Source organism: Sciurus carolinensis, chromosome 12 (genome assembly GCF_902686445.1).
Source record: "Sciurus carolinensis chromosome 12, mSciCar1.2, whole genome shotgun sequence".
Lineage (NCBI taxonomy): Eukaryota > Metazoa > Chordata > Mammalia > Rodentia > Sciuridae > Sciurus > Sciurus carolinensis.
In genome coordinates this window covers 87,097,595-87,111,747 of record NC_062224.1, presented here as the reverse complement: position 1 = coordinate 87,111,747, position 14,153 = coordinate 87,097,595, and the positions used below count along the sequence as shown (strand labels likewise).

General features: G+C 41.6%; 1 protein-coding gene across 3 annotated transcripts in view; it reads left to right on the top strand.

The window, feature by feature from the left end:
- Positions 1-6,974, top strand: part of Nr5a2 (nuclear receptor subfamily 5 group A member 2) — a 131,315-nt gene extending 124,341 nt beyond the window's left edge. For all 3 annotated transcript variants that reach the window (XM_047521789.1, XM_047521788.1, XM_047521787.1), the window contains one exon: positions 3,468-6,974. In XM_047521789.1, coding sequence (XP_047377745.1) covers positions 3,468-3,715 — 248 coding nt within the window. In that variant the 3' untranslated portion in view covers positions 3,716-6,974. The remainder of the gene's footprint in view (positions 1-3,467) is intronic.
- The last annotated feature ends 7,179 nt before the right edge of the window (positions 6,975-14,153 follow it).

Genomic DNA, 14,153 nt, shown 5'->3' with positions numbered 1-14,153 from the left:
AGGAAGGACATCCCAGGGAAAATTGTTAAGGTTTTAAATTTCTATTTAAATGGATTAAATTTTCATGAGAAGGGCAGTATTTGCATAAAACTAATTCCATGAGCATTGTAGAAACACACTGGAGTTTCCTGAAAAGGAAATAAATGTGAACCACCTAAAAGAAAATCGAAAGTCTCTTGGGAGGTGCTGTCTCTGTATTGGGGCATTTACTTTCTCCATGGCATGGAGGTCCTTATGAACTGTCTCTCCAGGCACTTTTTCCTCTCTAGTGGTAAAACCAAGGTTTGCCTATCAGGCCCATACACTCGAGAGACTCCAGGATCCCAGGGATAGATTCCAATCCCCAATGAGAAGACAGGAACACTTCCCGCAGAAGCACTGACCAGTGCAAACCTCTGCAAAACATGTAAATTAAAACTCCATCATTTGGATCACAAAAAGATTCACCACAGCGTGCTTCAACTAGAAAACACATTGCCTTTAAAATATTTTATTTCAGGAAGACATCTATTATATGTATCAAATTTTTGAAAATCGGTTTCTAATTCGAAAAAGGAGATTGGTTTCTTAGATAAGGTCTTAACAGGTCATTTCACAGTTACGGATATATCATTTTTGAACGAACATGATAAACAGTAATTGGTATGTTTTCTGGGGATGCCTTGACTAATGCAGAGTCTTCACCCCAATGAGCTTACAGTCTTTGCAGAGAACAGACAGTAAAATAGACCAGGGGCAGACAGGAGAGAAATGCTTCAGCAACCACTCTCAACAAGTGAAACTAAAGCAATCAAAATTGTTCCATATCCCTTTCCCATTCCTTTTTTAACCTTATAGCTTATACATTAGAATCTTTACCACCTGTATAGACACAAACACAAAATAGATATTCATCCAGGAAGGATCTTTTGGTGCAATTAGCAGCTTAAGTTTTGTTATATTTAGTAATAAATTCATTAAAGAAGCTTAATGGGATCATTAATTCAGTCATGCAAATTCAACTTTGTTGATCTTTAGAGAAAAATTAGATATTTGAGCAGGCCACAGTGACTTATGCCTATAATCCCAGCAACTAAGGAAGCTGAGGCAGGAGGATCACAAGTTCAAGGACGACCTAGCAGGACCCGGTCGCAAAATTAATATTAAAATACCAGGAATATAGCTCAGTGGTGTAGCACCCCTGGATTTCATCCCCAGTTTAAAAAAATAAAGGAAGGCTATTTGACCAAAGTTTGGGAAACTTGCATATTCTTCTGCCAGAAGGAATATTTCATGTTTTTTTAAAATTTGGGGGAAAGATGCCAATTTAGACCATTATTGTACTTACTCATGAATGCTAACCAAAAGACTTTAAATGATCATTCTATAATAATATGTGAATAAACTAGAACTGACTATCTGCCCTTTGTTTTCTGATTGTTGGGAGTGGATTCCCTGCCCTTCACAGAGTGACGTAATTTATCACAAAGTGTTAAACATGGTTCTCAAAGACTACATTTATCAAAAAAAAGTTTCAAAAACAACTTTCTAAAAAGACTATTATTCATTTATCTTACATTTTACACTGTTCAAATTCCTACACCCTCCCTATTAATCTCTATGACTGTTGTTAGTTTTTCTTGCTTGTGAGAGTATCTTTCACTGTAACATAAAATGATACTCCATTTCAGATGTTTTGTAGTTATGCTTAAATCATTAAAACACAGCACCTATGTAGATTTTTCTGTTGTATGGAGATACAACACATCAAAGGTATTTCTAGTTGTTTATGTTTTATAATTTTGAACCAAGTACACTTCAAGGCCCTTAGCCAGGTTTATAAATAGTTTAAGTACTTTAAAGTCATTTTAAAAAGATTTCCCAGGAGACAGGTGGAAAATGCTCTATTAACTGTGAAGTGTCACATAGATAAAATATCCAGTGGATACCAACTCAGTGCCAGAGGAAGATGCCGAGTTCCTGGTAGTGTAGCATGTGTCTGTTTGTATGACTTATTAATAATCAAATATTTTTGCATCTCCCATCTCTCTTTGAAATAGATGCGGTACCCAGTTCTCGCATTCTGTTTATTTCAGCTCTGATTCCTTGCTTTTTTGAATTCGGGTCAGAGACTTGGGGATAGAAAGAAGCATGTGCAATGCACAGTTACAACACCAAAATCGTCTTGAACATATTTCTACAGTAAGCATAAGGCAACCTTGTTGCAGATAGCATTCAGAAATAACAGAAGGGACATGTACCTATGTAACCGTAGATCATGCTCAAAATATTGGATGTGCATTACTGAGGTAACCATTAACTTGGTTCAGTGTGTTTAACCTTTTACTCAGACTGTTTTGTGGTTTTCTTCAGAATTCTTCTTATTTATTTTTACCTAATTAAAAAGTAGCGGGAGGGGCGGCTACATCTGTTTACTTTCTGTGCAGGGTGTATGTAAACACACACACATCTGTGTATTTTTTCCCCAGTCGCTTATATACACATTGTATAAAAGTTGTACAGTTAACATAAATAAACTCCAGAAGAGAAATTCCAACATTCCGTTTTCCCTGGCCCATTGTCTCTGTGTATATCTGTATGTCAGTCTGTCTTTTCTGATTCTGTGGTTCTCTCTTATTCAGTATTTATAAGGACCTCTAGGGCAGACGTCTTACAACAACTGGATGATCACCAGGAGTTAGGCAGAAACAATTGCCTATGTCCAGCTTTTCCAAAGAGGAACCCAGGACCAGAAGAAAAAAAGAAAAGATAGAAAAGAACAGAGTCGCGGACTTTAGAAACCATGTTTAGGTTAAAGGGCACCAACCAGCCTAGCTTGTATTCTGCCTAAAGGACAAGGCTTTCATTTGATAACGATCATTAGTCACTGAGATATATATTTTAGAGAGTTCCCAGTAGCGAATATTCGGTTGGCAGTCACTGGAGTGTACAGATGGTTCATTAGCATAGGCTAGACAAGTCAAAGGCTTTCAGAATCATTTAGAAAATGTCAAACAGAAACAAGAACCCTGTCACTTTTTATTAGAATTAACTACATCATACCCTGGACACAGATTTCACCTTGGGTCAGAAAAATTAATACAGAATTATATGAATTGTGTAATATACTGGGTTAAGATAGGTCTTTCTCTAGGGACTCATTTGCTGGCAATATATTATGATCCCTCTACTTTAGGAATCCTCAAACCTTTCCTTTTGTAAGATATGAAAAGAGTTGACCTTGCTCAAAATCCATTGGTGTCTAATTGATTGAGGTATATGCAGAATTTCAACCAGACATTCTTCTCAAGCTCTTTTGTGATCATTTTCCCAGGAAGCTTGGTGAGTGGGGCTCACTGAATATTCAGCAGAGTATAGAGTAAGCTTTATGTCAGGAGGAAAATCCATCCACTCATTGAACACACAGCTTTAGTAAAGGGGAATTTAAATGCCATCGAAATGTTGTTTCTTTGTTTTTTAAAATGCAGACGTCAAAAACCTCGAGAATTTCCAGTTGGTAGAGGGTGTCCAGGAACAAGTCAACGCCGCCCTGCTGGACTATACCATGTGTAACTACCCGCAGCAAACAGAGAAGTTTGGGCAGCTACTTCTGCGACTCCCCGAAATCCGGGCCATCAGCATGCAGGCTGAGGAATACCTCTACTACAAGCACCTGAACGGGGACGTGCCCTACAATAATCTTCTCATTGAAATGTTGCATGCAAAAAGAGCATAAGTTATAACCCCTAGGAGCTCTGCTTCCGGAACACAAAGAGATTTGGGGGAGGGGAAAGAACAGGAAGAGGGGAAAAAAAAAAAAAATACTCTGAACTGCTCCAAGCAACACTAATTAAAAACTTGGTTAAAGATACTGAATTTAAAAAGGCATAATAATCAAATACTTAATAGCAAATAAATGATGTATCAGGGTATTTGTATTGCAAACTGTGAATCAAAGGCTTCACATCCCCAAAGGATTCATGTGAAAGACATTGTAATGGAGTGGATTGAACTCACAGATGGATTCCAACACTATGTCAGAATAAAAATGGACAGAACAATTCTTGTATATTTAAACTGATCTCTGCTATGAAGAAATTTAGGAACTAATCTGTGTTATTAATTAAGCTTATACAGTGGGGGATTTGAGCTTACAGAATTCCTCCCTGGTGAAGCTGAACTGAAACAAATCTCAAGAATGCATCAGCTGGACCTGCGACAGCCCCTCTCTCTTCCTCAGAAGACCCCAGCATCTTCTGCCCTGAGATCACCAAGTCTGTACAAAGGACCTATGTTCAGCCACGCCTGGTAGTAGCTCCACTAAATCATGAATTCCAAATGTCTGTGTCTTAGACCTGCAAACAGCTAATAAGAACATAAGTCTATAAATATGTCAGCTTGCCATTTTAAATATGTTCTCAAGTTCATTTTGTCACGTGTTCATGATTTTAAAAAGAGCAGGCAGTATCCCTCTTCTATCTTATATAGCATTAATGAATATTAAGGGAAATGACTACAAATTTTTTAAGCAAATGCTCCATAACTAAAGCAAGTTAGATCTTATTCCTGCTACTGTTGCTGAAATGTGGCTTTGGCATTGTTGGACTTCATAAGAATTTCTGGCTGAAGGACTCGTTAGGCTACATCCGTCCTTTTAATCATAAAGGTTTGTAGTTCCTTTTAAAAATACAGCATTAAAGATCTTTTGCTGGAATGTCAAATAGTCACAATCCTAAGTAGTTGAAAACAAAAATTGAAGCATGTAAAGCTATGCAAAATGAAAAGGAAGGAGAAGCTGCTAGATTGACACTAGTTGCCACTGAGCAAGCATCTCCCTAACTTGAGATGGGAATAGTCATTTTTACATACCACCTGGAAAGATCCTAAAGTTATTTAAATCTTCCCCAAAGGGGAAAGGAAGGGAGTGATACTGACCTTTCTAAGTCATAGACCAAAGTCTGCTGTAGAACAAATATGGAGGACAAAGAATTGCAAACAAACTCTCCAAACAATGCTGTCAGTATTATTCACACGCGATGCCACAGGTATGAAAGTCTTGCCTTATTTCGCAATTCTAAAAGGTAGCTGTGCAAATGTGGATCAACATGTTTAAAATAAAGTATTAATACTTTAAAGTCAAATAAAATATAGTGTTTACATTCTTTAGGTCCTGGGGGGGTGGGTTGCGGGGGGGACCGTGATATTACAAAATAGCAGAAGCAGTAATTTCTTTAATGTTATTTTTCTGATCAGTAATTATTTTAACAGTACTTAATTATTGTATGTCGTGAGACACTAAAATCAAAAAACGGGAATCTCATTTAGACTTTAATTTTTTGAGATTATCGGCAGCACAATCACTTGTAGAAACTGTAAAAACTGAAAGTATCTCCTAGTCCCTTAATTTTTTCCATAAATGTTTCTGGCTTTTGAATAGTTTATTTATATTGTATATCATAGTTTCAACTGTAGACAATTATGATGCTAATTTATTGTTCCTCGGTTTCACCTTTGTATAAGATATAGCCAAGACTGAAGAAACCAAATACATGTGTTTACTGTAGCATGTCTTCAAGTTAGTGGGACATAGTTCAGGGACATAGAAGGGTCTGAATGAATTAAAATCATCCACTTGATTAAATGTCTGTAAATCTTCCTAATTCTTACTGTAGTTTATTTAATATCTATTGTAAATTATGTGACTCGTAACTTCCTCTGTTTCAAGTAAATTTAACAAGGTGGAGTCTTACCCGGTTTTCCTTTCAAGCATTGTAAGTCGTATACCAAAGATATTAGTTCTGACTTCAGCGTGTACAAAGAGAATTATTTTATTACTTTTATTAATCACTCTAATGCCAGCCCACCTGAAGGGTACAGGCTAGCAAAGCCCCGCCTTGACTTGTGCCGTGTCTGTCACCTGTGTTAACTTCACGGCCCAAAGGACAGTGAAGAATCACTGGTCAGAGCTCACAGCCAAAGCAGTCCAGAGCTGGGCAGCATCATTGCCGCCCCAGTTAAAAACCACGTCAGTGAGAAGACACATGGATTACAGAGGTGTGGAAATGACAGCCAGGAAGTCGCTTCTATCCAGTGTGTGCAAGACGCGAGCAGAGGCCATCATGAGATTAGGAGAGCTGTGAGGAGGGTCTTTAACATTACAAAAAAGTCAAGTTCAGCTGGGCGTGGCGGTGAACGAACATCTGCAATCCCAGCAGGAGGATAGCAAGTTCAAAGCCAGCCTCAGCAACAGCGAGGTGCTAAGCAACTCAGTGAGACCCTGTCTCCAAATAAAATACAAAATAGGGCTGGGGATGTGGCTCAGTGGTTGAGGGTCCCTGAGTTCAAATCCTGGTAACCGCCCCCCCACACACACACCCAAAAAAAATAGTCAAATACATTGACTCTTTATGTTTCCTTATTTTAAATATACAGTGTTCCCACTAAACAGTGACCATAAAATATCAAATTTTGGTATGTTGTTAAGCGAGTTGATCACACCCTGGGAATGTTTAGAAAGAGGCCACATGGAGCTACATCCACACTGCTGGTTATGATACTAAGGACAGAAGCTGATAAGAAAGCGCCATAGCCAGCATCTGTGGCCCATCCAAAGTTGGCTGATGGCAGTTTTCTGATGTTAATTGTTAACCAGTTCGTAACCAGACATCCATTCAGCCAACTGCCTTATCAATTACAGGACTTATTAGTAAAAGCAGACTCAAATATAAAGGTTTTTGGCTTAGCTTGGTTTATTATAGTTGGTCTATGTTTGTAAACATGCAACCTGTAGCGTCTGAATATTTGTGTTACAGATCTTCTGCAGCTGCCTTGGGCTCAAATCCATGCAATGTTTATAGAGTGTGGAGTCGGTTACTTGTTGACGTTTTCTTACTGTATCAGTGAAATACATATTGTCATGTCAGTTCTTGCCAGGAATTTCTCAACAAAGTGGAATTTTTTTTTCAGTATTTCAATAAATATCGATATGCCCAGCCTGATAATTTTTAAAAGTCTTTTTATGTTGTCCTTATTCTATTGGATCCTAAGACTTCTGAGTAAATTACTTGATAGGAATGGAATCAATATAACTTCACAAGAGCAATTATTTTCCTTATCTAGACATTTTCTATAGGCATCTATTGTCCTGCTTTGGATACATGAAGCATTAAAGTCATCATAATCTATGCGTGATTGTTTCACACAGGAAATGAAGCATTTTATGTCACTAACTGTTATAACTGATCGGTGGGAAAATCTTTGTAGAATCTAACTTTTCCTAATAACTCCTGCCTGCTTTATTAATTCCCTTGGTCCTCAGAACAACCTCCTTTGGTATCAACCTCATCTGATGATCTTGCATGAAGAGACTCACGAGTCAGAGGAGTAGCGGGGATTTTGATCTTTGATTTATGCAGTGCTGGGAATCAAACCCAGGGCTTCAGGCATCCTGGGCAAGTGCGGTACCCCTAAGCCACACCCAGTCCAGGAGCAAGGCTCAAACCCAGGCAGTGTATCCCCAGGATCAGCACACTTAACCTCATGCTATTCTGTCTCCAAAACAGGACAATACGTAGGAAAAGATACTTGAGAAAATCATGCATTGGGTTGAATGAAGTACACAAAAATATCAAGAACTCCAGAAAAGCCTTTATATTCTCCAGAGTTTAACCATAGAAAGTAGAATGTCCCTGATCTAGGAATCGGCCCCCTTCAATACCATGGAGTCTTTGGAGATGTGTTTGTGTTTTCTTCTGTTGCGGGTCGGGTGTTGTTTTGTTTGTTTGCTTGTTTTGAGACAGGGCTTGCTAAGATGCTGAGAGCTTGGAAATTGCCATCCTCCCGCCTCAGCCTTCCAGGACCCTGAGATTACAGGCATGCCTACCACACCCAGCTTGGAGCTGTTTAAAGCAACAAAATAACTACTGAATCCATTTGAGAAATAAATAAAACTTGCATTACAAAACAAGACAAGAGCCATCAAACACTTAATAATGCTTATGAAGCATCAAGTTCAGCCTTAGCGTATACGCCCCACCCTTCTCAGCCTCTCTGGTGGCTATGATACCCAGGAGGCATTAGTCCTTTGCCAAGCAGTTCCTGGTTTTTCTTAGGATCCTTGGAAAAGACACCAAGGAGTCAGACCCCAAACACTGCACCTGGGGTTTTTAAGTGCAGAACTGAGATTTTTAGGTAACTAAATAGCGACCTCCAAAACCCTCTCCCTTGTCAACCTCTAGGAAGAACTTTTAAAATTATTCTTGCTGTGGATGAAACTGGAGAATATCATGCTAAGTGAGATAAGCCAATCTCAAAAAACCAAAGGAAGAATGATATCGCTAATAAGTGGATGATGACACAATGGGGGGTGGGAGGGGTTAGTGTTGGGGTTGGAGTTGGGTTTAGGGAGGGGGGCAGGAATGGAGGAAGGAAGGACTGTATAGAGGGAGGGGAGGGGTGGGAGGGGTGGGGGGAAGGGAAAAAATGGCAGAATGAATCAAACAACATTACCCTATGTAAATTTATGATTACACAAATGGTATACCTTTACACCATGTACAGACAGAGAAACAACATGTATCCCATTTGTTTACAATAAAAAAAAAATTATTCTTGCTGATATCCCATGAAATATAAAAATACATATTTATATTTAATTGGACCATAATTTACATACTGAAAAGTGTACAGTCTGGTAAATTTTTACATATGTATACATCCAGGTAATCAACACACTGTTCAAGCAAGATGAAAAACATGAACTTTTTAAATTGTTTTCTTTTTTAAGTAGTTATATACGTTTTTTTAAAAAATTGGTAGTTTCTCAAGGTCCCTCCTGGCAGCTAGCAGGGGTCATTCTGATGAGAGCTGAGGCAGCTCACCTCCCCTCACTGAATAACAAGTTGCTAAATCCATCAGCATGAGCAGCCCCTACAAAAAAAAAAAAGACCCAGGCTGATGTGCATCTGATTGTTATATTTGATATCCAAAATAACTTTGAGAAGGTTTATACCTTTAACTAAGTTTGACGTTCAGTTTGAAGCCATCTCTGATGTATATTTTTATGAGAAACATGTGCAGACTCTGTTCAACATAACGCAGGTCAGAATGCTGCAGTACTTAGTGATTTTGACATTTCCCTGGAATAATAAAGACCAATTTTCCTTAACGCTGAACAGGAAGTGTATAGTTTAGTCACTCAAAATAAATATTCTTGCAATACTTTAACTGTTTCACATAGGCATTTGTTTTATGTTAAGTTAGGAATTAATAATTTGGTGACTGATGTCAGGCTAGGATTGTGGTTTTGTTTGTAGAAAGGCTTTGCCTGTTTGTTGCTAGGAAAGAGGGGAAGGGGAAAGGGGGGTGTAATTAGGCTAATTGCTGAGTATCCCTGAAGTAAGCTTGAAACTAAACTATCAAGAAACGAGAAGGCTGCAGAGGGCTGGGCCTCCACGCTCTGCTCCAGCCAGCGCGGATCAGACCTGAGGCTGCACCAGGAGGTTTGGTGGATTCCAGGCCAGCCTCCCTGGGACACTACCTCAGACCTGAGACTCTCCCTGGGACCTGTCAGTCACAAAGAGCCAAGGAGGGACGGGAGACCACGCGCGGGCTCCCAGCTGGTGTCTTAACTCTTCAACTGTACAGAGACACCCCCACTCACGGGTCCAACGGCAGTGCCTCCTCCTCAGTGACCTCAGCCCTCTCCTCCCTGAAGATGAAGAAGCTGACCGGGCCAGGGTCTCCCAGCTCTCTGGCAACAGGAATGGAAGCCCCTCTCGAGTTCCCGCCACCATAGGCCTCTGCTGCTCAGGGCCGTCTCCATCTCCAGCTTTCCTTCCTACATCTCTCCCTTGTTCCTCGTGGCCTCGGCCTCCAAATCCCACAGTTACTCCTCTTAGATCAGTCCTCGCCTTTCCTTCCCACGGCTTTAGATCAGGTGCTTGGCATTTCTTGCCTGAACTTTAGCAGCAGACCCCAGAATGGACTTCTACTATCCAGTTCAACCCCCTCCGAGCCTCACCGACCCCAGAGCTGACGCATTCCTTCGCTGTAGTCCTAGGATGCCTGGTATCTGTAGGGAAAAAGTCCATCAGAGCCCTTCCTGACAGCCTCTGCCTGCCTTCCCAGCCTCCCTGTCCAGCCTCCGCACACCACCCGTGCTCCAGTCACACTGAACAACCTGCTGTCCTGTGCCTTCTGGCCTCTCTGCTCATGCTGCTCCCCAGTGGCTGGAAAAACTCCAACCAGACTCAAAGAGACCTTGCCAGCTGCCCCTCCCCATCCAGTCCGGTGTCGGACTTCTGGTGTGATTTTTTTTTTTCTTTTTTTGAGACAGGGTCTAAGTTGCTAAGGCTGGCCTCAAACTTGTGATCCTCTTGCCTCAGCCTCCTGACTAGCTAAAATTACAAGTGTGCACCCACCACTGCACGTGGTTCTCTGAAGTGATTGTGCTCTAGTCCCATCATGTTGTTTCCCAGGATTACCCCCCTACACTGTGAGCACCAGGGCAAGGACAATGATTCAGTTGTTTCTAAGCCACTGACTCACTGGTGGCACACAGCAGGCCCAGCTCGTGGTTTCCACAAAAGTATTCAAGTTTCCTGATTGTGGACACATAGTTTTCCATCGCTCAAAGAAAATACCTGAGATAATCAACTTATAAAGAAAAAGGTTTATTTTGGCTCACACCTTTAGAGGTTCCAGTCTTTGATCAGTCAGCTCCATTGTTTTTGGCCTGTGGTGAGGCCAAATCATGGCAGGAGCAAATGAAGAGGCAAAACCTCATGGCCATTCACCTCATGGCCAGGAAACAAAAGAGAAAGAAGGAGGAGGCCCACAGTCTCACTCAGGGCATGGCACCAATGACCTAAGGTCCTCCTACAAGGCTCCACCTCTTAAAGGGTTCATCACCCCTACACTGCCATCCAGCTGACCGGATCTTTAAGACCTGGGTCTTTGGGGACATTCAAGACCCAAACAATAGCCATCCCCCTTTCATCTCTTGACGTTGACAGTAGATATCTTAGTGAGGCCAACCTTGGGATAATCTAGCGTTTGTCCAATGTGCTGATCCGCCCAAGTCCAGTGACACAAACGTATTTCATGTTTCCTCAGGAGTGATTCAATGTATGAGTGCAAGTCAGTTCCCACCCTGAGCATATTGTCACCCCAAAGAAGAGCCACTGAAAATGGCTTTGCTCTATTAATACAAGGTGCTTGGCCTTGCTGCTCACCATCTGAAGAAAGAGCCCCAAAAGGGATTCGAACTCTGCTTTGTGATCCCGTAGAGTTCGAACCGGTGGGAGTAAGACAGGCGGATACCCGTTGTGGAAGAGATTTTAACACGATGTCGGGGTTGGGGGGGGCGGTGGAAATGTCTAACTATCAAAGCCATCCACTGGAGTCAACTGTATCAGAGGCTGGTGACCTCCCAGAGGACTTCCACCCAAGGCTGGCCTGGAAAACCCTGTTGGGGACTCCCGCATAGGAACGCTGGGTAATCATTAACAACCCTCCAACAGTGACAGTCCACAAAATTCCAACACAGGCAACCGAACAAACTGACCCAAAACTTTGGGAAAGATCTCTCCCCTCACACATCTTCTTTCTGGAGAAAATTGGCTTGCGCCTTTGAAATTTTTTAGAATGGTGAGATGCCAAGAGACAAGAGGCAGCCAACTCCAGAGATCTAAATGTATAAAAAAATATGGGTTTACAATGCTCATATCAATATTCATTTATGGTGCAGGAGAGAAATCACAGCCTGTCAAACATTTTAGACCAATTCACCCTTACAAACAGGCAATAGTTAATGTTCTGAAAAAGAAAATGTCTACTTTTTGAAAAGTTGAATTCAACATTCGAAATCCCTTCTCCGTGGGTCAAAGGGTGTAATGCAATGGTAGAGAACGTGCTTAGCATGCAGGAGGCCCTGGGTTCCAACCCCAAAACCACAGAGCAAACAAACAAAACACACTTCTCCAGCATCTGCTGTGCAGTGGAAGATGACTCATGACCCTGGTTCCCCTACCTGCACCTCCTCAGCGAAGGTCAAAAATGCCCTGTGGTGGATGAGGTCACACAGGAAAGTTGCTGATACCTTTCTCCCAGGCCCTTCTCACGGTTCTGTCTTACCATCTGACAGAAGAGAGCAATTCGAAGTTGGAGAACCCCAACGTCCACAAAAATGACTTGAAAAGTAATTTGTTCCAATCCAGTATTTCTCACTTGAAAAAAATATCAATTGAGCATCTGTTAGGTTCCAGGCAATGATCTAGTTGAGGAAATAAAATCAAAGAGTGCACGTGGACACCCTAAAGATAATTCCTGAAGGTATCAGTAATACTTGTGTTTAACACTGTGTGCTACATACTGTGAAATATTATTAATTGTCTTCCAAAAATTCATCCTCCTTTTTTCCCCCTGGATACATGGCCACCCAATTGAAGTCTACATTTTCCAGTCTTCTTTGCTGCTAGGTGTCACCATGGAAGGCGGGATTATGGCAATAGAATGGGAACAGAAATGATAAGCACAATGGCCACTGGCCTTCTCTGGCTGTCGAGAGAAGCCTCTTCCCCTGTTCTTTGGCTTTTATACTTCACCAGTGTGGGCAGTGATCCAGAAAACCAGGAGATTGAGGAGAAACCACACGGAAGTAACCCAGGTCCCTAAGGGACCTGGTGCAGTTGTGACCATGAACAAGCTTCAGGTGAGAGAGAAATAAACGGCTCTCTTATTTAAGTCACTGTATTTGAGGGTCTCTTTGTTTCACAAGCTTAGCATTCACCCTAATATACAAACATGATTTCATTTTATCCTCACAACAATCTCACCTTATGACCAAGGAAACTGAAATTTGCAGAGGTTAAATAATTTGCCCCAAATCCTACTGCTGGTGAATGATTGAGCAATGGTTCAAAACGAGGTCGGATTCCAGACCCCTCATGTTCTCACCACTGAGCTACCACGCCTTCCTGGAGGCACACACCAATGCCTCCTGCAGGGTCCATGCTCACTCGTCAACCGAGTATTTTCTTTAGGACTGAAAAGAAACAATGGTGACACTACATTTAAAAATCATGGCACCAAAAAACCAGGAATGTTCTTGTCCTCAACAAGAACCCAGACAAGCTTAGCTATAACCACCGACGGCTGAAACAGGTGTCAACGGCTCCACCCACAACATGGACATTCTTTGAGTCTTACATAAATGAGAATTCAGTCTCAGAAACCCTTATTTATAAGCCATATAGACAGAAGCCCGGTCATATCACTAATCTTCCCCAAATATGTGTCCTGACCATGTGTAACTGTAAGAGCTTCACCAATTTTTTCATAACCTCAGTTCAATTAGTAGTTTCCCTGCTTATTTTATCACAAAATCATTTGAGAAATGTCCTGTATGCATTAATTATTAAAGAATATGCAAATCCAAAGCAATGTGTATGAAAAGAGAACATTCTGTGCTTATCATTTCTGCTCACATTCCACTGCCGTTTGGAGCCGTTAACAAACTGCTCCCTATTCAAAATTTTTTTGTTCCAAAGATTTCCCCAGAAATAAATTAGGACTCTTAAAAGGTCTGCACCATAGAGGTGGAATGAGCTGCTATAAATAAGAGTGGAAACACATGTTCCATCCTCCGAGTGTTGCCGTAACAGGTTTCATTTCCCCTCTGCTCCTGCTGGTGGCCTTGTGTTATTTGAGTGCCAAATGTCCCTGCGACCATTGTGCAGCTGGGATTCCAGCCAAGCTCCCTGGGCATTGCCGGATCAGGGCTCCCTCGTCTCCTTCTCCCTTAAAGATGCCTTAAAGAGGAGCAGCCTCTTGGAGACTCACGTTCCCCGACAAGAGCAGCCCAACAAACAGGCCACGGCTGACCGTCCACCCACCCACACGCCCATTTCCAGTTGTGAAAATAAGGATGAAGACGACGATCAATGATAAATCACCTCTCAAGTGCTGAGCGCTCACTTCCTTAAATCACCTCTAATTCTCCCAACAACCCTACAAGGATGTGTAATCGTAGTGACATCACAGAAGAGGAAACCGTGGCACCAGTACTGAAGGTTTCCTTAGGTCATAGCTGGTAAGTGGCAAGGCCAGGAGGGAGACCCAACCAGCTCCCACCACACAGCCCAGGCTTCTCACCACAGAGCCATGAATCTTAC